The sequence below is a fragment of the Pagrus pagrus genome, assembly GCF_965226575.1.
Source record: "Pagrus pagrus genome assembly, chromosome: 19".
Taxonomy (NCBI): Eukaryota; Metazoa; Chordata; class Actinopteri; order Spariformes; family Sparidae; genus Pagrus; species Pagrus pagrus.
In genome coordinates this window covers 8,073,030-8,099,630 of record NC_140203.1, presented here as the reverse complement: position 1 = coordinate 8,099,630, position 26,601 = coordinate 8,073,030, and the positions used below count along the sequence as shown (strand labels likewise).

Below are 26,601 nucleotides of genomic sequence, written 5' to 3'. Positions count from 1 at the left end.
CCGTGCATGAAGGGACGGATGGAGAGAGGGGGCAGTGTTCAGCAGGCGAATCAGGCCTTTTGTCTCTGCCTGTGCAGGGGGGTGAGGGGACTCTTCTCTCTGGCTCTGGAGCAGCAGCAGCAGCAGCTGGTGCAGAGAAAGAAGAGAGAGAGGGAGATGGAGACAGAGGGAGGTGGGGGAGATGAAGAGGAAGAAGAAATGAGCAGGAAAGGAGTATTATAGAGGCTTGAATATGTACACTATGTTCATTTTTAGGCCTGTGCCATAACTGGACATATATGCGGGAATATGCTGACAAACAAGTCTCAATCGTGCACATTTTCCTTCAGGAATCAATAACATTATTTATTAATAACAATGTATAAATAGCTGAGGCCTCTGTTTTGCCAGACTGCCAATTTGTGTGCTGTGTATGCCAAGGTCAAAGAGTCCTGTGTCTGCTTTTGTTGTTTTTAAAGCAAGTGTCGTAAACTAAAGACAAATACCCACATGCAGATATATAAGGACAAACAAATGTAAGAGAAAACGGCTCTTTCAGTCCTGATTGTCACGTGCACATGAACGATTGTAATAATATTCCGGCAGTGCAAACATGAGCACGATTATCCTGATTCGATTCTTCATGCAGCGGTGTGCCGACACAGAAATAACACATTAATAACAAGGCAATCAAAAAGTACAAAGATGAAATCTCATTACAGCACTTGATGAATAAGCTGGTAAACAAAACACGATCAAATCAAGCATTTCATAACCTACCTGGGAGAGTGCAGAGAGAGGCTTTCAGCTGAATAAGGCTGTCTCTCTTTGGCCTGCTACCAGTCCTTCATACATCTGTCAGAGCTATCAAAGGCAGCCATGACTGCTGCAGCATAAACTAATTAGCCGTCATTGTGATGGAACATCCCAGATTTATTCATCAGACAACACAAATGCATGTTACACACTGTAGGGCAGCTGGATTTGTGCATATATATCATAAAAGGCCCTCATGGTGCCTCCTGCCTCTCTACAGTGTGACAGATTCAGTGCAGGAGAGGAGGCTGAGGTTGCTGTGCTCCCCACCCCGAACAGAGACACGGTCACATGACGTCACTTTGCCTCCATTCGTGTCAGCTACAGGCAGCAGAGAGGAGCTGCTGTAACCTTAGCATATCATTTTCCTCAATGTCTAGAATTCCCTGCTTGAGATGCATGCTGGGTTGTATTGCTCAAATATCATGGTATATGTAGATTAGCAACCAAAATATCCTGAAAAATCTTAGTTTGAAGACACGGTCTTAATGGTTTTTTCCCAATTGTATGTAGGCTTCATTTAAACTAGGGGTTTCCAACATTTTTCTTTGTGACCTTAAAATGAGGCAATGCAACCACTCAACACAATTTGTGGCCCTTATGTGGACATGCAGTTCAACCAACAGCGATTTCATTTTCTCAGACCGTTTCATTTAAAGTATCTCTTACATATATGTGAGTTAATTCTATATATATATAAATATGTGTGTGTGTGTGTGTGTGTATATATATATATATATATATATATATAGATATATATCTATATATATATATATAGATATATATCTATATATATATATAAGAAAAAGGCAAAACATTTATAAAAATCCTGAAAAAAACATTATTTTGCATAACCAGCTCAGAGTGTAAGATTTGGTGGCATCTAGTAGTGTGGTTGACATTTGCAAGCACCTGAACACCCATTGTCTGACTTAGCGGATATACATTGTAGGTATAACCCCTTGATTCCACTGGTGTATGCACTGTTTTGTTCCGCCCTCCACGTTTCTTCATATTCCACTTGGAGCGTTTCAGAAGATGTGATGTTCTGATGTTCTTGACTTGCTCAGACTGTGTTTATTTTATTATCTTGAGATCCTTTGGGTTCCAGGTTAAAATCCACTAACTCAAACCTGCCGTGTAAATACATGGAAATTGGACCAGCTGCCTAGATGGATACAGCAAAGCACTTGTTTGAATAGATGCACATTCTGCATCAAAACAACCCCTTTGAGAACAATACAATTTATATGTATTTATATGCTCTCTCCCTCTCTGTCTCTTGTGTAACAATATGAAATTAAAGCAACATGTGTCTTTAAATCCAAGCGCTTCCTTCGCGGTCTTTGATTGGACAGCTGCCAAACGATTTAGTCAAAACTATGACGAGCAGCAAAGACCTCATAATGGCTAACTGTCCTTTTTAATTGACACTTTGCGGCTGAAAGGCCTTTCTCGAATGGCTTTTACTTTTCATACAGACGGTATTATTACTTTCATGACACCACCATCAGAACACTTAATGTATCATATGACATTTGAATAGAATGAATAGCATGAATAGAAAATAGGAAGGGCTCAGAAAAGGAGTGATTTTCAGCATGAGATCACTTATTGTTCACTTTGTTGTACATGAAATATATCCAATAAGTCTGAAGGAAAATATAACATTACAATAATGGTTCTGTATTATTTTTGTTTTATATAGATGACAATAAAGCATCCGTATATTGTAAAGAAAATCAACTTTCATCACAAAACATGAGCCATCAGTAAAAAACATCAACTGAGTGCTCTTTAAATTCATGCCACAGTGCCACCTGCTGTTTCTACTGCCAACAAATGAAGTTAAGAGCCATTAAATCTTTTAAAAGATTGGGTTTTAATTTTGGTAATACTAAATGAAATACTAAAATATACTAAATATAATTCTAAATGAACATAGGTTGTTAAACTTTCCCAGCTCACTTCATTTAATCAAAACTTTATAATTATGAGTTTTTGTTTAATTGTGTGGCATGACATAATTTCAGGGGTCTCTTACGCAGGTGATGAAGGGCTGGCAATTACACGAGTGGCAGTTAGTGAACTTCTTAATGAGTGGTTGAATGATTATAAACTGCTCGGCCTCTCAGTATGTGGTTACCTCGAGTTCATGCCTTCCCTGTGCAGTACTTGAAAAGCCCCTATTCATTTGTTGTAAGCACTGCAGTATGGACATTCACCTCAATAATATCCCAGAAAGCATCATATGAGGGCTTTAAAGTTTTAAATCAATCTTATTAGTAATAGTGATAAACTTTGTTTATATAGCAACTTTAAAAACTGAGTTTATAAAGTGATCTTGCAAACAAGCAAAAGCAGGAAACTCAGAAAGACAATATTACCGAATAAACAGTTAACAATCGTGCCAAACACTAGGAAGCCAAGTCTAAAGTGAGTTCAAACAAGAAAACAGAACACAACAGAAAATGTAGAAATGCAAAAAGACAATATGAGTCATTACAAGTAAAAGAAAAACAAACATAAAACAGGCAAAATCACAGAAAAAGGAGAGATGAAAAGTAATGCAAAAGTAGAGATCAATAAAAGAATAACGTTAGTAAAGGACAGTAAGAAGATGACATCACATCAGAGGAATTAAGAGATTAACAGATAAATAGAGGTATGTTAGTAATAAACAAATAAAAGCAGTAAAGGACGGTAAGATAAAAGACATCACAACAGAGGAATGAAAAACAGATAAATAGACTAAGAGCAGTGAAAGGAAAACAACGTTAAAAAGATGAAAGGTCTGTTTAAAAGGGTGACTTCACATAAAGCATGTCTATAAAAGTGGGTTTTCAGAAGTGATTTAAAAGAAGTTACTGATTCTGCGAGCCTCATCTCCTCAGGTAGGTTGTTCCAAAGTCGAGGGTGTGTTCATAAATGATTTCCATCTTTTTTTTTCCGGTGCTACATTTGATCATTTTGGACTTTAGAGATTTCTTTCCTTGGTAGTGATCACGCACAGGATCTTGTTCTCTCGCATTAAAACAAACCAACATATATCTCAGATGGCACTGCTGTGTGTGTGTCCTGCCTCGTGCTGCCCCTCGACCATAGGTGACTCATCCTGTTTCGTATAAGGTCATCCCTGGACGGGCATATGATACGTTATAGGTGCTCTAATATCCTGCCGGGGTCTATTTGATCGGTTGTGACCTGACAATACCCGAAGGAAACCTTCAACCTTTTCAGCACAAAATGTTACTTACCTGCACGGACTCCTTATCTGTCCTCGTCTATTCTCTTCCTCCAGCAATACGTCTGTCAATACTGGCATGAAAGGGATCAGTCAAGTATAAGAATTTCACACAGGCGCCTCACAGTGTTTGAGGACTGCTTAATTTACACTGTTGACCTTTCCAGGGAGATAAATACACTGTAATAAACTGTACCGATAAATGATACATGTGCTGCATTGTCAAATTCTTGTAACTGAGCACACGGCAGGTGTTGTCTGCAGCAAAATTATTCATCGTTGTCGTGTATGGCATCTTGTTTCACAATCAATGTGGATTTTTTTTTTTTACTTGTGCGTCATTTCCTTAGAAAACACTTTATCTTATTTTTAGCGGCACAACAGATGACCTAATAAAAGATATCGCAAAGGGGTTTTTCCATTCGGTTTCTGATTTTCTATTGTTTCTTATCTACAGGTTTCCCCTCACCCTTCTCACAAAAAACCCAAGTCGGTTAGAGGTGCTTGCGTTGTATTTAAATAATCAATGCATGCTGCTTTCCACTGCTTTTACTGTATATTCTGACAGCTGTACTTTCTAAATAATTATTCACGATATGGATTTTTTCAGCTGATAATTACCTGCTTCTCACGGCCGATACCGATAACCGATAATTTCACATTTTTGTATTTCAACAGTAGCCTGTAATTTATGCACCCCTGAGCAATTTGGCTCTGTATTATAATAACCGATAATGTTTCCTTTATGGTGCTGATAATTTATTGGTCGGATAGATATCTTGCATGCCTCCTTTTTACATAAAGTGTTAATGCATCAGTCTTATAGTCCCATAAGGAAGCCATTCTGCGTGATGATTACTTTTACTTTTGATACCTCCTTTGCTCATGATACTTCTGTACGTATGTAAAGTTGAGTATTTATACACAGTCTTGTTACCTGCGATACAAAGCAACTAAGCAAATTTACTTTAAAACTGCACTGTCGAACTTTAACACATGAACTTCTTTTATATTGAAGCCCTTACGAAATGAGTTCAAACAAGCTCAGGAGTTTGTGGCAGCCTTCCTGCACTGGTGCACCACGAGTGATGTGTTTTACATCAACCGGCAAAGACCGGTTTGCCAGAGCCGATGGCGTCATCAGTACGTCAACAGTGTTTGTGTGATGTGTAATTACTGTCACTGTCAGAATAAAGTTTAAAGAGACTGTCACAGCATCAGTTGTTTCAACAAGTGCTCCCTTAATGACTTACATTGATGATCGAGTGACAAAGCCCTCTAGCAGTCATAGTCATCATGACGGGAGCAAAGGAGGAAGTCAGGTGATGTTGTTATATAGCAACAAAGTCTGCAGAGTTGGGAGGTTGGAGTGGATGGACAGGGCTTTAACACAGGACCTTTAACAACCATTTCAAACTGACTTATAGTGTTTTCTTTCTTTCTTTCTTTCTTTCTTTCTTTCTTTCTTTCTTTCCGTAAAAGCATTACCATGATACAGTGCAGGTCTCCTAAATTTCACCAAGTACTTATTTCAACTCAAACCACGATTTCCCTCAAACCTTAACAGCCACTTCATAAAATTGATTTATTTCTCAACAGTGATTTGTAACAGCTTTGGAAGGCACCAGCTAACCATGTGGTCCTGCTGATAGGACCTTCTCATGAAGAAACTCTTCTATGAAAAAACAACACGTTCTCTTATTTTATAGTTTCCTCATTTCTGCATGAAGGTAAAAAGTCAAGGCTACATCAGCCGCTGTTAGCATAACGCACTGAAACCTGCAACCAAACTGTTCATGGTTGAGTTGCATTGTGGGTAATGTAGGCACCAGGCTGAATCAATTTGGATCCTTTTAGTGTCCATCGTGAGTACATTTCTGCAACAAATACTTATTTTCATTATCAGATAATCTGTCAATTATTTTCATAACTAATCCTTTAGTCAGAAAATTGTGAAAATGCTCATATTTTTTCAGAACTTAAAGTGGCATCTGTAATTGCTTCTTGACTGACCAATGGTCCAAAACTCCAAAACTCATAACATCAAAGATAAGGAGAAAATCCTTACATTTAAAAAAAAAAAAAAAAAAAAAAAAAAAAGCTGGAACCAGCAAATGTTTGACATCTTTGCTCAAATTGATTATCAAAATGGCAAATCATTTTATATCTTTCAATAGACTCATCAACTTACTGACTAAACGTTGCAGCTTGTGAATTTTCACGTTTAAGTGCACTTTGTAGGGACCTGCTCTTTACTGGAGTACTTAAAATGTGTGCTACTTTCTACTCGCACTTCATTTCAATTATAAAATATTGAACTTTTCACTCCACTTGATTTCTCTGACAGCTCAGCTCAACCAGCTTCCACCTTAAAGTACTTCTGACATGCTATTAATATGCAGTTATATATGTTGCACATAATAGCCAACTTATATAGATTTTCACTTCCGTACCACCACTTCCTCCTCTTCAGTGAAGGATCTGGATACTTCCTCCACCTCTGGTCACTGCCAGGATCTCCACCACTCGTTTGTTTGAAACGGAAGCAATTAAGTGAGAAGTCGCGTCCATCAGTGACGTTGACGCAATCGCTGAGCAAACAGTAAGGAGCACTTATAATTACAGGCTGCGGATGATAATTTGCCTTCATCACTTTCTCATCCCGCTGCTGCTACTTTTAAAAAGAGGCGCATGACGCACAGCTGTATCAGGAGGCGCATTTAACTTTCACCATCAGTCATCGGCAGAGAAACTTCAACACGTCTGCAGCCTCTGCCATCTCCGACCACAGCAATAAAAACCGAGCATGGTGGAGATTTTTTAAACTTTAAGTCGAGCCGATTAACTGCGAGGACTGTTTTAGATCTGACATTCTCCTCTGATAACATGGGCGGAGTGTGCGTGTGCTCTTCATGGACTTGCAGACCAGTGTGGCCAGTTTTTATAATGCTGGCTACAATACCCTGTATGTTGGACTGCTCAGAGAGTCCTGCAGCAGTGGTTGGAAAGATGTACCCCCGAGGCAATCACTGGGCTGTAGGTAAGAGAAACTTCACTTTTTAATTAATAGTAAATCATTTTAAATTGTCTAAATGTGATATTGTATGTTTGGATAAAACGTTAAGATCTTCTTGTGTCAGAAAACATTTTAATATAATAATAAATATTTAAAATAAATATTTGCTCACTTGTGACAATAATAATGATGATATGTCTCATCTTTAATAGACAAATGTATATTTTTATCAGCATTTGTTGGACAGGTTCATAAAAGAATGATAATATTTTTTTCTGGTAAATTGAAGATGTTTCATAGGAGACATATTGATGATAACTGATATTTGATAAATGAAATATTTATCATTTTAATAGTACTTATATGCAGGCTTTGGGAGTAATAAATTACATGTAATGGGTTTACATAATTAGGATACATAAAAGGTAACTAATCTGATACAGTTACAGAAAAAAGATGTAATTAGATTACAAAAAAATCTAATTAAATCTTGATTTTTTTTCACTAGTCTTCATTTGCATATTTTTGGTATTGAGGTAATTCAAAAGTGACAGTAAATAATTTAGTTACATTACTTTAATGTTATGATGCTAACTAAATTTTTTAACAGGTAATTAGTAACTATCGAAATACATTTTTAAAGTAACCCCACCCTGCATATATAATATCGTGTAAATAATACATCACCTCTAAAATCAATTGTGTTTCTTTCCATTCTTGATTTGTCATCAGTTATGCAGCTTAATGCCATAAAACAAGAATAATAATGTAGTGTAATTGTTGTTTTTGTACATTCTTGTGCAGTTATCGTTACTCTACACCTTCCAACACTCATATTTTGAGTCATTTGTCACAAGAGACAAACAATAAAAGATGAATTTGACAGAGTTGTTTTTTGTTTTCAAATTTTCTAGACATAACTCGATAATATCGTTATTGTTAATTCTTTAGGCCACGATAATTGTAAAAATCTGATTTCATGACAGCCTCTATTTCAGACCAGCTAGCCTTGCATTGTAATGAAAATGTGGATATTATTTGCGGTTTAATTCGGGATTATCACAGTTTTAATTTAGCCTCAAACAGAGTTATTCCAAAACAGCTAATGCATCCTGATATGTCCAACCTCCCAGGTCATTTGATGGGTAAGAAGAGCATCGAGAGCCTGCAGGAGACAAACAGTGACTACCTCACGCCCTCAGCCACAGCTGGGCTCACAGTCATGGAGCAGTACGACGGCCTGATGGAGGCTCTGATGCAGCAAAAGAACCAAAAACAGAAGATGCCACAAACCGCAGACAGGCTGCTTCGACTGCGCAGCGGCTGGAGAGAAGAGGACAGAGACAAATATCTCAGAGAGGTCAGTTTGTGGATTATACCTTTAACTTAATCTCCTAATCAGCTGTTTAAAAATAAGGTGTTATGGTGATGTTTTACTTTACTTCATCTGTGCTTTATAGATGTCAGAGCTGCTTCTTCTGGCTTTGAAACTGCAAGACAACGACTCCACCTGAGCTCCACATCGTCTCAACATGTGCCCTGTAATCACATAATTCACACCGTATATTATTTTTCTGCTGTAAGAATACCCTGGAAACCCAAGAGAAGTTTATTTTATCAGTAAATTCAAATTTCTAATTTGCGTGACATGGTTACAAGCTGAGAATCCTGAATAAATTTAACGTTGTGATAACTGCATTGTTTTTGTCTAATTGTGTTTTGAACAGCACAGATTATCTTTTATTTCTGTATTCACTGTTTTTGTTTGAAAATATGCAATGCAAATAAATTTCACTTTACCTGTACATTGGGTTGGATCGAGGCACATGCATAGGGCCTCCTTGCCACTAGGGGGCCCACACAGAGGAGAAAAGAGCATTAACTCCCCTTCATTGAGTCATTTTTAACATTACATTTTAAAATATTAAAATCTTAAAGAATCCCTGATCTTAAACTTTATTTCAATGTTGGTATATATATTTATTCATTCATTCATTCATTTAAAACGGTGATTCCCTGGTACGCAAGCTCCACCCGGTGGTACGCAAGAGCATCAAACATTGTCATTTAATTTCATTTTATTACAGACAAAAGTTATATAGTCACATACAATATATACACATCACATTAAAAAAGTTGTCTTTCCTTTAAATATTAAAAAATTTGAAATTAAATTAGCCAGTACTAACGTGATGTGACATGACGTGATCTACACGTCCGTGGTCGTGACGTGACGGCCGACATAAACTTGTAAGCTTACGAACGCAGTGAGATTTCGACTCCTCAATTGCTGATTTAAAAAGCAGCGTGAGTGGAATATTGAAATGACCACAAGTCAAATAAACAGTCCCAGAGGCAGGGGACGACGCTGGCCCTGACAGGTCCGATGAACTCAATACAGAAGAGAAGTCCCAGGCAGCGGGCGGGGCCACTTGCAGAAAGAAAGTTAAAAGACGTTTCCAGGCTAGCTTTTGCAGTTGGTGGTATTTGGGAAATTTGGTTTGGTATGTAAACATTTGCGACATTATGTATACTTTCCCAAAATATAAATGTCTAACCAATTGCATATAAATACTGAAATATGTATATATATATGTATATATATAAACTAAATAAGCAATGACAAAAATAATCATGTTGCACTGAAGTCATCTTGTTTGTTTAACAAATACCTGCATGTAGTGGGAGCCCCAAAACAAACAGCCTGCCCTGTGTAATCTTTCCATCTTATACGGCCCTGCCTGACAGTAACTAGGAATGTTAAGGATTAATAATTAGTCATGAATGGATTAAAGGCCATTAATAATATATCCGAGATGGGCACAAATACATTGAATAGTATCTTGTTACAAATTAAAAATACTTGCTTATCAAATATATTGATATAAAATACAAAATACTGGTGTGAGAACAAGTATTTAATCAAGTTTTAAAAAAAAATACAAGAAGATACTCTATACAAACTGATATGAATACATTTTAGCCATTTATAGCCTCAATGTGTGTTGGATTTTTTTTGGCCAGTTGTTTAATAGCGTCAGAAATCATTATTTTATGTTATCTACTTTATGATTAAAGTAACTTTGTGTTTACTTTATCTGTTCTTTTAACCCCTAATGTTGCTTATTCTCATTTCGAATCAAACATAGATCAAGTCAGAGATGAAAACCGCTTTTTAATGGATAAACTTCAATATTTTTCATATGTTGCTAAGTCACCGATAATCGATTGTCAAGGCAGCCAACTATCAATTAAAGAAATTGCTTTAGATTTGAATCCCTAACAGTAACCAGTTCATACCACCAGATGGGGCACAACACTCATTATGAGAGGCATCTGCTTCCCTGTTACATTATGGGTAACTTAACAATGAGGTGAAGCATGAGGAGTTGAAAACAGATCACCACAAGCAGTTTATAGTCAATTCAGTGAGCTTCAGAGCAAATAAACACAATTAGGGACACAATTAGGACTATTTAGGACAGTAGGATAGATGATGATGGAGGCTATTATTAGCTGCACACAATAGGAAATGCTAATTGAAACAATTTGGTTACACACATCGTTTTTTCCTTAAAGCCATAGGAAGGTTTTCTCTTCTGTCCTCTTCCCCCCATTTGTCACAGCTGATTGGCGAACAATGGAGGTACAAGCCACTTTCACCCCATCATTATGGGTCTAATCCCAGGAGCGAATGGGATAAAGTTTACTGGAGCTAATGAGGAGGAAATAAGCGGGTTGACAAACTCATTCTGTGAAACCATGAGGGAGGAAGTCTGGGAGTTTAAGCTGCCGCTTGATAACACTCTATTGTTGTTTCAAATCAAATGATTAAATGTTAAAGAGGTATGAAACTTGACACCATAGAGATCCAAATGTATATTTGCAGAATGATATGTGTCTCTAGTTGGCATTTGCAAATTCACTTCAGCGTTAAATATCAGGGTCACACTTTTACTGAAGTAAAAAAATGGTAAATTAATGGATAATTAAACTTAAGTTAACCGTTATTTCACTGTTAACGAACATCAAATGCTTTATAAAACATTTATTAAGCTGTTGTTAAGGTTCATAAACATCAGATAGAAACTTTAAAATGGCCATTCAAATGTTTATAGATAAACACAGTGTCTATTAACCATTTATAGATTATTTAATAAAGCAGAGGTTTTTAAAGCACTTCATCGTTAAGTTTTTTTGCTTAAAGAAATATTTTTTTCCCAACCTGATAGTCATGTTAATAGATCCCACCACAAGGGGGGGCTGTATTCAATATATCCCCCAGTTAGTGAGGACTGAGCTGTCATGTGCATCCACTGTGTAGCATAATTAAAGGTAAATTCCAGCAATTTCACACATTAAAGTATGTTCACAGGTCTTGGGGAGTACTTCTGCATATTTGAAAAAGTAGTATAAAGTAGTTGCATTGTGGGAAATGTAGGCGGCTGTGTTGATTTTGTTCATTCGTTTATTAACTGTCCATATTGAGTCAAACAGTGTTTTGTAGGAGTGCAACGGTGGACTGCTATTCAAAACCAAACAACTACATTACCCACAATGCAAAATCACTGAAGGCAATTTATCAGATTACATGCAGCTTCCTCCGCAGCCACAAAAATGCTTTATATCACTTTTTTCACATATGCAGTCGTACCCCCGAAGTACTTCCCTTCAGCTTGTAAAAATTGGCGGAGCTACCCTTTAATGATGTGTTAATGTGATTTCTGGCAGATCAAGGAAGGTCAGAGAGGAGACTGTACACACATATTTTCATTCTCTTCATTCTGTGAGACCAGGGCTGCCAAATAGGTTTAATTTGGCCGAACCAGATGTTTCTAGTGAAAAAAACAACAATATTTATAAATAATTGAATCAACTATAACATGAATCACTGTTTTGTTTTCATGAGGTAAAATGATCTTTAAACATGCAGGATAGTTTATATAATCTGAGTATGGCCAGCAGAGAGACACTACAGAACTACAAGAAAAAATAAATTAAGTAACTTTAAAAGATTATCCTGGCAAAACATTTTTTCACATATTTCTCAAGTCACAAACGCAGAAGAGAAAATAAACATGACATCAGACTTGGATCAGATTTTGTTTTGTTTCTTTAGTTACTTGCCTCTCAAGGCTTACAGACTATTTTGCGTCTTGTATGTGTTTGTGTTTGGCTCTCCAAGGGAAAAAGTATAGAGATTAATAAATCTGACAGTCTCAAATTTGAAATAACTGTCTCGGAAAACTTGACCAGCCACTGTTTTGTTGATGGTTTTTAACATAAAAGGTTTATTGTTTTATAGAAAATATTCACATTTGTTTCAATCTTTCCAACAGAGGAGGAATGGATCAAGATGAGCGTGGTCGAGTAACACTTTGATCAAATCAGGGAATTTGGGATCCTGGAGCTACGGAAGCCCTGAGAGGCAAGTGAAAAAAAAATAAGGAACTCTGAAATATTATCCTGGTAAAACATTTTTTTTCACACATTTCTGAAGTAATAAACACAGGAGAGAAAACAAATTAGTTCTGATTTTTTAATTATTCTAATTACTTGCCTCTCTGGGCTTCCATATCGTGCCATTTTTGCATCTTAACACAAAAGGTTTTTGCTTTTTGGTCCGTGGTCCACCATTAAGTGTCAATTTTTGCTCCAACACCACTGTGTTAGACATTTCTGACAAATCTGCATCTCTCATCTGTGTCAGAAAACATATGTGACGTATGTTTTTTCAACATATAAAGTTTATTGTATAGAGAAAATATTCACATTTGGTCAATCTTTCATGATGACGATCAAAAACTAGCAGAGGAAGAATGGATAAAAAAATGAGGAGCGCTCCATTCACAAAAGTAGAATAAATACTGATGGACGATGGACTTTGTTGTATCGGCAACATGACGCTGGAGGAGAATGAAGTTGGGTTGGAAGAATGTGAAAGTTAACAGAAAAGATGAAGGAGAAGAAAATCATGATCCTCAGAGGACATTAGTTTCATATTTTACAGGAATTTCACAGTAAGAGTCAGAGATTTTCAGAACAGCTCACTTTACTTTAAGTCCCCTTGTAAACAGCATACAAACATTTAATAAATGTTTTTTTTTTTTACGGTAATTGTCAATAACTTCTCCTGTAAAGACATATTTCATATACTTTTTTACAGTTTTGTAATGAATTATCTGTTTGTAGGAGCCCTCAGGAGGAGTTATTTATGTTGACAGTTACACTACTTACAACCTCATCATACCATTTATTAAATGTTTAGATACTGCTTAAAGTGTTACCCTTATAAGTGGCGAGGATGTCTCTAGTCCAGGATGCCAACTGTAGATTTCAGTCTTTCAAACATCCAAAATAAAAATCCTGTCCGCATAAAGAGGAAGTCAGTTTTTCAAAGATGCTCTGGTGTCCATGTCCTCTGAGCATCACCATGTCTTCCCAATAGACTGAATATGTTCCTTGGCCTTCATCCTCAGTGAGGCAATACTGGAGTTCCTCGGGTCAGCCGAGCACTGGTACACGGGGGGCGGGGGGCACATGGAGCCCATGTGGGGCAGATGAGGGCTGTGTCCCAGTGCAGGAGAGTTGAGGAAGGAGGCCGGCAAGGAAGAGGGCATGGAGGGCGGAGGAGAAGGGGTGTAAGCGCCCGAGAGGCCCTGCGAGCCCGTGATGAAGCCCGGGAGGGACTGCAGGGAGGTGGAGGTGGTGATCGGGGTGGAGAGCCAGGGGTCCAGTTGCAGGCTGGAGCCCAGGGAGCTGGTGGGGGATCGGCTGAAGGAGAGCAAGGAGGAGCAGGAGGTGTCCTGGAGCTTGATGGAGCTCACCTCCAGCTTCTCCTGCCGACGCCACTTGGCACGCCGGTTCTGGAACCACACCTGGAGAGGAAGAGGAGGATTTTAATTTTGGATTCAACTTCATACAGCTTTATTTATTTTTCCTTGCAGAGGCAGCTGTGTGCAGCAGCTCAACACCAAGATAGACACAGATACTAGAGCCTTTTTTAACGTGTTATGTATTTTATAATATTTTGTAAGTCTGAATATATTTAGAAATGTGGAGGATGAAGATTTCAGCTATTACACTTTGCATTCAGTTGCATATTTAAATAAAGAATTGAGGATTATTACAAACAAAACCTTTTTAATAAATTGATCAAACTTCACAGTCAGTTTTGTCATGTTGGATCTGAGATAAGAGCAAAATCTGAAGCAAATTAAACATTTTGTGGTAAAAAATTAAAAAAACAAAAACTTCTCTTTTTGGAAATTCAGCCAGATAAATGAAATAGTTTTTTGTTCTACGCACATAAAACTTGTCTACAATGATCTAAAGAATTAAAGCTGTGGACAAAAGTTACTATGTGTGGAGAAAAGAAGGATACAAGGAAGAAAACTGTTTGTTTTTTTAAAATATAAAATCCAATTGCAAGATAAATACCCCCACAAGTAAAGTAATGACCAAATTAAACTCATATTTTACAAATTGTTTCTCTAAATTCCTATTTTTCCTCTTAAATCTTGTGTAATGAGGAGATTTACCAAAAATAAACTAAGGATGGCATTTTTGGTCAGATAATTAAACTTTTCTTCTATTGTTGCAGCTATTTATCAAGAATATGGCATGTTATTGGTGTTTCTGTGAGCAGAAACTGCATTAAATGGACTAAAATTGTCGCCATCATGAACACAGGCGCGATGACTCGGGAGAAGTTTCGGGCGCACACACCTGGACGCGGACCTCCGGCAGGTTGACCTTCAGCGCCAGCTCCTCCCTGCTGTACACGTCCGGGTAGTGGGACTTCTCGAAGGCTCTCTCGAGCTCGTGAAGCTGGAAGGTGGTGAACGTGGTCCGGTTCCGGCGGTGTTTCTTCTTCGGATTCTCGTCGTCGGACAGTTTGCCGTCTCGGTCCGGTGAGTCCGGGCAGGCCGACGCGTCCGCGGCGCTGCTGGCGCAACAAACACCTGCGGAGAAAAGGAGTCGGAGTAAGTTACGGCCATGTTGAGATGTGTTTCCTTTAGTCATATTTTTAAAGATTCACGTTAGACAACTTTACTTGTCTTCTGTACACTTTTTGAGGATTTCAGCTGCTGAATGCGTAAAATCCAAATAAAATTACGGCCGACTCCAAAAAAAAAAAAAAAAAAGAAGATATTCTCTTGAGAAAGAAGTAAAAGTTTTATAACATGTATGCTAAAGGTTTACATTTTAAAAACGTGACACTATTGCAGGGCATGTTTTAAGCATATCTTCACACTTAATTTGACTGACTTGATTTTGAAATTTGGAGGAAACTTACTGTCAAAACTTTCCGAGGAGGTACTTTTCTTCATCGGTGTCACAATTACATTCCGCTCTGCATCTTTGACCAGGACCTTCTCCGTCAGGCTGTAGGAGGCTGATTTGTGGAAGATGCTGTCCTCTTTAAATCCCAGTATCGCCTCTATGCTGTGGATGGTGGACGGGTTGTCCCCCGGGCTCTGGACGGAGCGTGCGGACGGAGACAGGCGCTCATCCATCATCATCACTTGGGAAGTTGATCCAAGAAGCCACATTTGTCGGTAAAGTCCAAAAAAAGAAAAGAAAAAAAAGATCACAATAAACTTATTTTTGTCGAGTTAATCGCTGCTCTCGTGTTTGGTAAAGTTGGAAAAACTTGCGCGTAAGCAGCAGGAGAGAGTCGCTCAGTGGATGTGGCGCATCCTCAGAGGGGGCTTTTAAAGTAGTGCCCGCTGTAAGACCCCCTGCTGGTGCGGCACCCCCGCTGCACGTCAGAGAAGGGGACGTCCTGTTGGATTTGTCCCCGGGTTTAGGGGGTAACTGTGCGCCCACGCATGCAGGGCACCAGCGCGCCACCCTCCCTGCATCCAACTAACTCCTCCCCATCCCCATTTCAAGTGCATCAGTCAGCGCTGTGGCTGTAAACCGACTTACATAAATCTTAAAACCATCTTTCCACTCCTCCAGATGTCATGTTCATGTCAGTCTGTGTAAAAAAAAAAGAGGAAGATTAGGGCCTACAGATTAAGGTACAACAAAATCATAATTACAAGATTTCTGGTGAGGACACGGATTGCAAGATGACAGCTTAATATTTAATCAAAGCGTCAAGATATTGTTGCCAAAACCAACAGACATATTTAGCAGAAATATTGATTTATTGACCTAAAAGAAAAAAAACCCCACATGTTGAATAAAAGACACAATGTAGGCTCATTAGAAATCAATTAAATCATCTTCTAATGAGTCATAAATCAGAGTCAAACCAGGAGGAGTTTCTTTTCCTTTAGGCGTTGAGTCAAAGAAGGTAACAAAGCCCAAAGAATAACAAATTTGGGCTATAACCACTTAACAGGAAACAAAGATTGACAGCAGTGTGGTAATCCTTCTTAAGGGGATTACATTATTTTACTCAAAAGAGTTAAAACCCCTAAAACTATTTAGCTTTTCCTAATTACAGGAGGTGACCTTATCCTTTGTGTGGCTGACAGAGGAGGAGGGAGGGGGGGTCAGAGGGAGAGAGATGCTAACTGAGCTCGCTTTTAATTAGCCGTAATAAAAGTTGTGAGGCGAGCGCGTGCAAAACTTTATTTACACAGCAGAACTTTTTAAACATGCTGCCTTGTTTTCTTGAGCTCGAAGATGTTTAATGGCACACGGACAGATCATGATTTCATACGCTGTGGGGAAAAAGTTTGAGCTGATTCAGTTTTTTTTATTTAAATGTCAACAACGTTCAGGAAAAGGCTGAGCAGTCTTTCTCCTGGGCTCAGTGCTCAGCTGACGGTTTAGCCCCGAAGGCTGGATGCACACCAGCTGAGTGTAACAACCTCCAGTGTTCACGATACCCGTAAAGATGATGTCACGGACACAGTATTCCTTGCAGGTTTCTTAAACTTTACATAACGTGTGGTGAAGTCATGTCAACTTCATTTGAAATTCTTTGAACCATTTTTCAAAAATCTGAGACGGATCCTCTGTGATAATCTGAATCTACATGTGGGTTTGAAGCTTTAAAGGTTTAGTTAGAGTTAGTTGTTAACGACTCTTAATTTGCTGTTCTGTGGAGATTTTGATGAGAAGGTACAAATGAAGCTAAGTTATCTTGTAGCTAATGTAAAGACTGGGCACCGAGGGAAACAGTCAGTCTGCCTCTATCCAAATGTAAAATCCACCTAACAGCACCTCTGTTGTTTTTTTGGGTACAACAGGAGTAATGTGTTGGACTGTTTCCAGGCCGGGAGCAGTGCTTCTGTTGGTATCAGGTGTACTGTACCCTCCCTTTAGACCCAGGCCAGCTCTCTGCTGACTTTGTGCTGAGCTAAGCTTACAGTCACCTAGTTTCATATGAGATAGGCTCTTATAGTAGCCTATGAGTGATGTCAATCTATTTATTGAAGCCAAAGGTTTATTTCACCAAATAGTTTGAAGGTGCACTGTGTAGTTTTGGCGAAGATATTTTAATAAGAAGAGAACGATCTTTCCAAACTAAATAAGCAAACTGTCCTTAAATGACAACTAGGTTCATAATGTTTTACTTTGTTCTCAGAGGAAAGTAAGGTCCCCAGAACACTGTTTGAAGCTAGAAAAGGTGGCAGGGTCCGGCACATATAAACAGTTTGTTTATTCAGTTATGGAATTTCATTTGAATTTCTTCTCTGAAACTACACAGTGTCCCTCTGAGGGGACTTTAATGTGACACTATGTACCAGAGCCTTGGAGATGTTGTCCCTGCTGTCCCACACAGAGAGGTCAAAGTGCGATTAAATAGTAATCATAGTAAATAAGTAAGAAAATAATGAGTCACAAGTTAAGCGACAACATTCATCCCGCAGAATCGCTGAACGCGAAACTTTTAGCTCAACTTCCTTTTCCAGTTAAAAAAAAAAAAAGATGATCTGGTGTTGTAAAGCTTCAGTTTGAGAGAGAGAGAGAGAGAGAGAGAGAGAGCGGGGGCACAGGCTGACAACCTTGGCTGTGCTGATCCTATTAGATGGTAATCTCCAGACTTCATAAATCCACAGCCGTTTAAACTCAGGTTCATGTGAAACTCTAAATGTTGAGGATTCCTCCCTCCCTCCCTCCCTCGTTCCCTCCCCCTCGTTCTGCCTAATCGTCCCTAACAAGTGTTTGGATAATGCCCAATTAAATTAAGACCTTTTTTCTTTATTCACTGCATTAGCCCTGAATCAGGTAAATGGGATTAATTGTTAGTTAATCTGAATGTTTGACGGTTTGTACAACAGAATTTTTCCGTGCGGCTGACCGTATCAGAAGGATTTGAAATGAGAAGTTTAATACATTTAATAAAGATAACACAGTGTTTTCTTCTAAAATCAGGATCCTCAATGGTTTGAATTAATAATAATTGACTTACACGTGGAGATTAGCAGAGACACACGCAGACTTATTTCACATATATACATCTTTATTTGAACAACACATTTGTTGACCTCCATATATTTCTGTGTTTATGTACATTGTTTATCATTTTTCTGGAATACATTTTGAAATGAAGTATTTGTAGAAATCTGCGAATGTTTCAGGCTCGTTTTATTACGATTAAAGTGTGTACGTGGTGGCATTCAAAGGTTGTGAAGACCCTCTGCTCTGTAATAACAACCAAAAGAAAAGAACAGTCTACATATCATAATTAATTCAAACAACACATACAAAAAAAAAAAAAATCTAGAATAATCAGCAAACCAACAGGAAAGTTCAAACACTCAGACAGGATTGAATTTTGTGACTTGAATAAGGTGTTTTTTTCCCCTTATGAGCAAGTCTTGGTATATTGTTGTTAATTTGACTGAAAATCACACTTTTAGAGACTTTAAGCGTCCCGTTTTACAACAAACAGAGAAAAAGTGAACATTTTATCACAAATAATCAACATTTTTGAGACGTATTGTGGCCTGTGCCGGTGAGAAGCACGATTTTGACCGGGAAAATCACTTTTCTACGTAATTTATCTAAAGAAAATGGGGGAGAGGTGGGGCACCCTGGTTTTAATTGAAAGTATTTTCAGTGTATTGCAGCAACAAGCTAACAGGGAAACTTATATCCTTCAGTATAAGGAGACTGGTAGGTGGCCAGGCTTCATTTTTTAAGATGCTTTGCCTTTTTTAGTGCTTTTTTTACTGAATACTTCATAGGCGCTTTCACTGCAGATTCATTTTCTTGTCTTCTTCCCTTCCTCATCACGCACAGACGACCGTTCACATGACGGAGCACTTCTCCTCCGCTTTGCTCTTCAGCTCGGTGACGGTGGCCGAGGCCTTCTCCTTCAGCTGGTCCATGTCCATGTTCTGCAAGTTTTGAAACTGGCCCATGAGGGAGTCCTTGCCCTCCTCCTCCGTGGCGTCCTCGTCCACCATCTTGAGCAGCTCCTCGGGCACGTCCACGTCGTCCCCGGCCATCTCGAGCATGTTATCGTCCTGCTCGCTCTGCGGACGACAACAGGAACAAGGTCAGAAGCCTCTTATTACCTTTAAAGTATCACAATGGGCCTTTTTTGGGATATAAAGTCTTTAGAAGATGAAACAAAAGTTTCTTTTTTAGAGCATTTTAAAAGGTAAATTGAGAGTTTATGAGATTTGAAGCATTTATTCATATATATTCCCATTTTTCTTCTTAGAATTGCCCGTGTTTTCTCTCAAACAGTAATAGATGAGTTAATAATTCTCCATAATGTCACTCCAGTACCAGACATGAGGTAGGGCATTTTTTACTTTCCCTGATCCTAAAAAAAATACTTGTTATTTATGGCATTTCATTGTTATTCGCCGAAGTAAACAACCTAAAGTCTGGCTTAAAGGCGTGTTACAAGATTAACAGACTGTCTGCCTGCCCGATTTCCACACCATACAGTACATCTTCCCACTGCTCGACTCAAATCTGACATTCCTTCGTGTCGACCGTCGCTCGTCAGAGAACATCCTCTAAACCTGAATTTCTGACCGCTTTTTAACTTATTGTATTGTCCTCTTTTGATTTGACCTCAGTTGGAATGAAAAAACATGAACATTAAAACTTGAAATACATGACATAGGTCTTTGTTTTTAGATTCAAATTTTGAATGTTTGTAGGGATGGACTGCAGTATATACCGGTACACAAGATATCTCGATATTTTTAAATCTCCTCAAAAGCACTTTTATAAAATAATGAACAAAATAAAATGAAAAACAATAGTTTTGAGCAAAAATACTTAAAAATAAATGACATCTTAGTTTTTTAACTCTAACTCTACTAATTATGAGGAAACAGTCAAACAGTCCAACGCACAAACGTGGACACAAGCTAACAGATGAACTCTTGGATCTTAATCCACATTCAAGTAGCTGAGCTCGAGGATCTTCTGCTTTCTGCCTTTTCCACATTTTTATGAATCGAGCTTGACTTCACTGTCCCACTGCACGTAGATATAAATGCTCAATTTAAAGCCAACTCAATCTAATCACTTAATATCTGGAGGAGCCGTGCAATAGGTACCACCGTGACTCCTTTAAACGTCAATCTGTGGGATTATCTCAGCCCTGCCTTAGCCTCTCATCTCCGAATCCCAGCAATAGTCTAAAGATATCTTCGATAGCGTCGCACGAGACTCTAATTCCATTAGACGACACTTCCTGTTTCGACCTACACTCTGAACTGGTAGCTTTAAATACATTTATATTTTCTAAGTCACACTTGTGTGAGCATGTGTTGTCGACCTCCAACCGTGTAAAAGAAAAGAATCAGCACAACAGGATCCCTTCAGGTGCCTTATTGTTGCTGGAAATCAATTTAGTTCTTATAAACACACGTCATTTCATTGTCACTTGTTCTTTTGCTAATGTAAACATCATTTATGGAAATTAATTAGATCTATATGTAGCGCCTCCTGTCATTGTCCTCATCGTACGTGTGTGGGTTCAATTTAAAAAGAACAAGAGTGAAAAGAAGAGCAACAGAAAACTGAACAATATGATGTCTGGCAGTTTCCTGAGCGAAGGTCATCACTGCATTCAGATGGATAAAAATCAGCATATTAGAAAAGCTGTATGAGAAATGGCTCTTTTGCCATAAAAACAACTACAAGCAAGTTTTCACCTCAAGAGTATATTTATGGGGATTAGAAGAAGACACACCGCACAGCTTTTATAAAATCCCAACATACCTTTTGTGCTCCCTCCATTACAGCTTATTTCTCTTTAACAGTCCTTTTTAAAAAGGCGCAGTCGCTCGCTTAACATCCACTAAAGTAGATTCGGTTCACACTGCCCGCTGCTCCCTAATGAGCCTGGGACACCTGCTCAGCGGCATTTGGCTTTGTAAGACTCAAGGTGCAATATGGGACACACATAGGCTAACGTCTCCAGGACGCCGATTTCAACGTCTTCCTCGCTAATCTATTGGCATGGCTTCCACCTCCTGTCGGCCGAGCTGCAGCTGCCAAGAGCTGCTGCTAAGATAAGGATAACCTCGAGCATGGAGCAGCTATTTGTTGATCTACCTGTGCAGTCAGGACAGGACTGTTGATTGTGATACCGGTTCTAATTAAAAGATTGAAAATTGAAGTATATTATCTGATAGAAGCAAACGATCGACCTGCTTTAATGAAAAGTGCCATGAGATATCTTTTAATGTGATTTGTGCTAAATAAATCCAATTTACTCGACTTTAATTATGAAAACAAAAGAAATTGATACATAAACTGCATCATAGATTGAGGCAATTGGTAAAAAATTACTGAAACACCCCTGGTTTATCATTTATAAGAACTATATAACCATTGAAAAACAGGTTTATGATGCATTATAATGTAGTTCTAAGCAGATATAAGTGTTTATAATGTTATTGTCAACAATTAAAACTCCCGCTGGCATCGATAAGTTGATACTCATGCATAAACACAATAATATAGAAGAAAATATAGTAAAACACAGAAGTTATAATCAAGTCTTTATCTCTAAAAATGATACTATAGTATGTTATAAGCTGTTTCACATTATAATACTATCATTAATAAATTGTAAAGTTATGGTTGATTAAACTTAAGTTGATAGTTATTTCACTGTTAAACAATAAAATACTTTATGAACCATTTATCAAGCAAGTGTGTATTGTTAAGTTGCAACTGATCTTTATAAAACTGTGTACATTTTATTAATGATGATTAATTTAAGGTGTTACTCTGACACCACTCTTTAGTAACTATAAGCAGGTAAATAGACATTTAATAAATGGTGTAAAACACATAATGGGAAGCTGTTGTATAAACGGACGCTACAGGTCAAACAGAGTTGAAATAATGTCAAATATGTCTCCATAGAAGCAGTGATAATCGTGACAAATACTGAACAATGATAAACACTTAAAATGTCTATATCTGCTTATATTATCATCACATTATATTGCTTTAAAAACTGTTTATTACGTTTTTATATAAAGCTTATAAATGCTTAATAGGGGGATTAAAGAAAAGTGTGACCTTGAAAATTATCAGATCAACCATTAGTCCTTTGACTAATCGGTCAGTCAGTCAATCAGTCAGTCAACCAACCAACCTGTGTTTATACTTGACAGGTCATTGAAGGTCAAACCCTCCTTTTACAATGACATCGAGTCAAACAAAACAAAGAAAAGAAGAAATAACAACACTAACAAATTATTAATGTATAATATTAAATGTAAAAATATGAACTGTACCTTTGGCAGCCTGTATTTTTCTCTCAGGCACACCCTGAGCGTTGCCCTCTCGGCCTTCTTGTGTAAGAAATCTGCATCTCTCTCCATCCTGAATTGGAAATAAAACATATTATTAGCAGGCAAATCCCAGCAAGGTGAAATGTTATGATCTTGTGTTTGTGCGCGGCTCAACGGCTCAAGAGACAGAGAATGGATGTTTTTGTTTAGCATTTTGATTCTCATGAAAAACTGTTTTTCCCTCCCAAAATGTTTTGCTTAACTGTTTCTTAATCCAGATGTGCACATACACATCAGCCCAGTCAGATAAACAACAGAGAGACAGTTCAGCTCAACACAACATCCTCCAGTTCACCTGAAGGTCATTTAAGCAGGAAGTCTGAAAAATCAAACATTTCATTTTAAACAATTAGATGTTTATTCAAAAAATATAGTTTTGTTACAACAACGGGTGTATTTTTGTGTTCTTTTCATTCGAGATGGACTATTTTTAATCTCCAAGAACTGCTCTTAACATCCCAAAAATCCATTTTTAAAAGTGAATCCTAGTTTTGTGCATGAGGTACAAGAGTAATGACATTTTCAGGTGTAGTCTAATAAATGTCTTGTTACACCACTTAATGAAAACTGCTTAAATAGTTGACCCAATTTTTGTTTTCTAAAGTGATAACAAGGTTATTTGCAGTTTTTTAAAGATGTAATATTTCATTGACTCAAGTCTTTGCCTTTGTTATTTAATAACTGTACTTTCATTCACAGCAGTGTTAGTCTAAATAAATATAATAGAAAATACACTAAAGCTGTCTCCTAATCAGATTTTGTTGCAACATAAGTGTTTGTAACATTTTAGGCTATTAGAAAATAATAATTCACCATATTTGAACTTTGGATCAAGTCATCAAATCTCATTTATTCAAGCCTGTGTGTGATTGAATCAGTCGTCCAGCAGCCTGCACTCTGTGAGACCCTGCGTATTCCTGCATCTTTGAGGTGAGACTCACCTACTTTCCCTCAGCCAATTAAAGATGGGATTATTAGGCCAGACTGACCCAAGCAGATTTGCAATGAAGCCAGCTCGCGCTATAGTGAAACAACAACACAGTCGGTGAACCGAGGCATCTAACAAACAATCAAAAAACTACACATACAGATAAGGACAATTTTTGAGGAGCGTATTGAGGTTTTTCATGTTCTGAAACGTTTGCGTCAATCAGGATTTATTCGCTGGAGATGTGAACACGTTGCTAGAAAATCCACTATTATGGAGGCCGCTGCCAATTTTTTTTGTTGTCTTTTAAAACAAATTGTCATTTCCTAAACACACGAGAGGAGAGGCGGGATTAATCTTGTTATGTAACACAGGCTGACAGGATCTGCTTGATGCTGCAAAATCTACTCTGGATCACCAAAATCCAGATTCCAGATTTGTTAAAATCTAAAAAAAAATATTCCATATTTACACCCTTTCTTTAAAAAGGAATTTAGGAGACTGGTCACACTGTTGCTCTGTAATGTATGCGTACATTGTATTGCTTTAGAGAAAGGAACTGAAACTTTACACGAGACAAACCTCATATGACTGTAGAGCTTTAAATGTCTGTGAAAATAAATTTGATCGATATTCCAGAAAATAAAAAATAAAATATGATTGACAGTAAAATGCATGTATATATTGTAGAAAACTGATTAACATAAATTAATACATTCATTTTATGCAGGATTGTGATTCATTTTCTGCACCCTCACACTTCCTCCTCAACCGTTTGATTTTTGGTAATTCAGCATAAATGTTCTAACATTTATTGCACCAAAGTCCATGTTTTAAAACAGCCATTTTACAATTCCTTACTCAGTTGTGTTCATGCCCCTTAAAATGTCCCCCAGAAATGCTCATGATGCATAAAACAGATGACAGATTATGGGAGATTATTGATCCAGGTCCAGCATGACCTTTGGCCTCGGCGGGTTATTATGTCGTCAATTCAGGGAAGAACAAAGAAAAGATGCACCGTGGCACTGGTGGTTCACTTCTGCTGTGACCTTCAGCAACAGATGCATCTTTCCAAAACAGCTTGCTCGTTGTAAAATCATGGAAATTATAAATATATGAGAGTTTACATTTGGCGTAGATAGAAAAATACAGTTAAGTGTGGTGAAAAACAGTGAAGGGTTGTAACGCAGAGGGAGAAAACAGCTCGTCAAGGTCAGATTATACATTCTGCAGCCATGCTGGTTTTTTCTGATGGGCCAATGGCATCAATTCAAAGTGGGCAACTGTTGCTACTTACTTCTCCTCCACCAACTGTTTTTGGTACTCTTCATACTCCTCGCGTGTCATCCCTGCTGCTTTGGCTGGATCTGAGGGGGTGGCCTCCTCTTCTTTGTCACCTCCACCACCAAGACCAATTCCTGACAAGGGGTTCCCAATCATGCTCTTGATCAAGAAAGCCATCTTGAGCTGTGTGACTGTTTACTCTGCGAGGAAGAGAATAATTTTTGTGGATAAGAAAAAAAGGACGCTGCTCCCGTTATGGTGCCCTCCGGTACGCCTTCCTATAGCTGTCAAATCCAGTGGTAGCTCTCTAGCTAACCTGCTGCTTGACTATGGAGCCAAGGACACACTGACGACCAGCAACAGACACATACACACACACTCACACACACACGCACACACAACATTTTGCCTCGGCCATAATCTGGATTTAATCCTCCCTGCTCCACTATGCTAAGAGGCAGATGGCCTGTTTTCTCTCTATTTTTAAATCATGCAGACCTTTGTAGATGTCCGTCTTCATTAATTTTGACACTTTGGCGTGTTCTTTGGGAGAACAAGGTGCAGCACTCATCATAAAAATGGTTTTGGAGACGGGTGTCCTCAGTTTGGGACCACACATATGTTGCTTCCGCCCACTGGTGCTTAATCATATTAGTAAAGTACGGGCCGGCCCGTGTGCAGCTTATACTGTTGCGACCAAGCAGAGTGGAGAGAGAGGAGCGGGATTAGAGTCTTGTTTATCCCCCAGTGGAGCCGTCGTCGTTCATGCCGTGCTATTGTTCAGGGGGAGGATGATTGACAGGTGGATGGGAGATGGGGAGGAGACAGCTCTCATTTTACCTCACCCTATGACAACATCACTATCTGCAAGATTGGTGAAGGACTTGAAGATTACTCCGATATTGTTGGGCACTCAAACGTTTCAGAAATGCTTATCTGCAACCAAAAATGTCTTCAGTTTTGTTGCATGTAAATTCATGTTGAGAGTTTAAAGGTGAATAAAAAGCAGGAACTTGTATGATTTTTTAGTATTGTCAGATTGTCTTTTCCCCCACAGATTTACACCGGGTTATTGCGGTTACGTGTTGTGCATCTTAGACCACTTGGCCCAAGAGGATATCTTTAATTGCTTCCCGTCACCCCCTCTTGTATTACTGGATCTCTGTGCTGCATTCAACACAGCTGACCATAAAATACTGATCAACAGACTAGAGTGGGCGGCACTTTCTGCTACTGTAGGAAATTGGTTCAAATCCTAGTTGCAAGACAGGGACTAGAGATGTCAGTTTCATTTAATTTGGCTTTCGATAAGCTGACACCTGTTAACCGGTAACTAACCGGTTAATATTTAAGAAAAAAAAAGCAAAATGATGTGAAATACAAGACTCCATTTAATTTATGTTTGTGAGAGCTGTCCAGCAGTCGCTTGTCAGAACCAGTTTTAGCTCGTCTGCTCTGGACTTTTAGCTCAATCCTCCTTCTCAAAGTGCTTTTCCATATTTTTAGTCACAGTACAGTAGCTCTCAATGTCATAATGTACTCAATGTTGCAGAACTAACTCAATGAATCCCTCGCTCTACCA

General features: G+C 38.3%; 3 protein-coding genes and 2 long non-coding RNA genes across 5 annotated transcripts in view; 3 read left to right on the top strand and 2 right to left on the bottom strand.

The window, feature by feature from the left end:
• Positions 1-14,833, top strand: part of LOC311249051 — a 31,603-nt gene extending 16,770 nt beyond the window's left edge. The window contains exons 2-3 of the long non-coding RNA XR_014621109.1: positions 12,395-12,483; positions 14,748-14,833. This is a non-coding gene — a long non-coding RNA (uncharacterized lncRNA). The remainder of the gene's footprint in view (positions 1-12,394; positions 12,484-14,747) is intronic.
• On the top strand, positions 6,415-8,729 carry grp (gastrin-releasing peptide). The gene is made up of 3 exons (XM_084383142.1): positions 6,415-7,079; positions 8,189-8,415; positions 8,516-8,729. Exons 1-3 carry the CDS (start codon positions 6,926-6,928, stop codon positions 8,567-8,569), a joined length of 435 nt encoding a protein of 144 aa, XP_084239268.1. The 5' UTR covers positions 6,415-6,925; the 3' UTR covers positions 8,570-8,729.
• Positions 12,791-15,610, bottom strand: rx3 (retinal homeobox gene 3; the record flags this gene model as incomplete). The annotated part of the gene is made up of 3 exons (XM_084339741.1): positions 12,791-13,933; positions 14,784-15,019; positions 15,355-15,610. The coding sequence occupies 3 exons, from the start codon at positions 15,608-15,610 to the stop codon at positions 13,484-13,486; spliced, it is 942 nt and encodes a 313-aa protein (XP_084195867.1). The 3' UTR covers positions 12,791-13,483.
• Positions 15,611-19,273: 3,663 nt separating this feature from the next.
• cplx4a (complexin 4a) lies at positions 19,274-25,196 on the bottom strand (the record flags this gene model as incomplete). Its single annotated transcript, XM_084339742.1, has 3 exons — positions 19,274-19,501; positions 22,748-22,835; positions 25,033-25,196. 3 exons carry the CDS (start codon positions 25,194-25,196, stop codon positions 19,274-19,276), a joined length of 480 nt encoding a protein of 159 aa, XP_084195868.1.
• The window catches only part of LOC311249052, a 30,945-nt gene continuing 23,782 nt past the window's right edge, over positions 19,439-26,601 (top strand). The window contains exon 1 of the long non-coding RNA XR_014621110.1: positions 19,439-19,524. This is a non-coding gene — a long non-coding RNA (uncharacterized lncRNA). The remainder of the gene's footprint in view (positions 19,525-26,601) is intronic.

Excerpts from the sequence above, each read along its gene's own strand:
- grp (XM_084383142.1), top strand. The coding sequence starts at position 6,926 with ATGGGCGGAGTGTGCGTGTGCTCTTCATGGACTTGCAGACCAGTGTGG. Across the intron at positions 7,080-8,188 it reads AGGCAATCACTGGGCTGTAG|GTCATTTGATGGGTAAGAAG; the intron begins GTAAGAGAAACT and ends CCAACCTCCCAG. Across the intron at positions 8,416-8,515 it reads GAGACAAATATCTCAGAGAG|ATGTCAGAGCTGCTTCTTCT; the intron begins GTCAGTTTGTGG and ends TGTGCTTTATAG.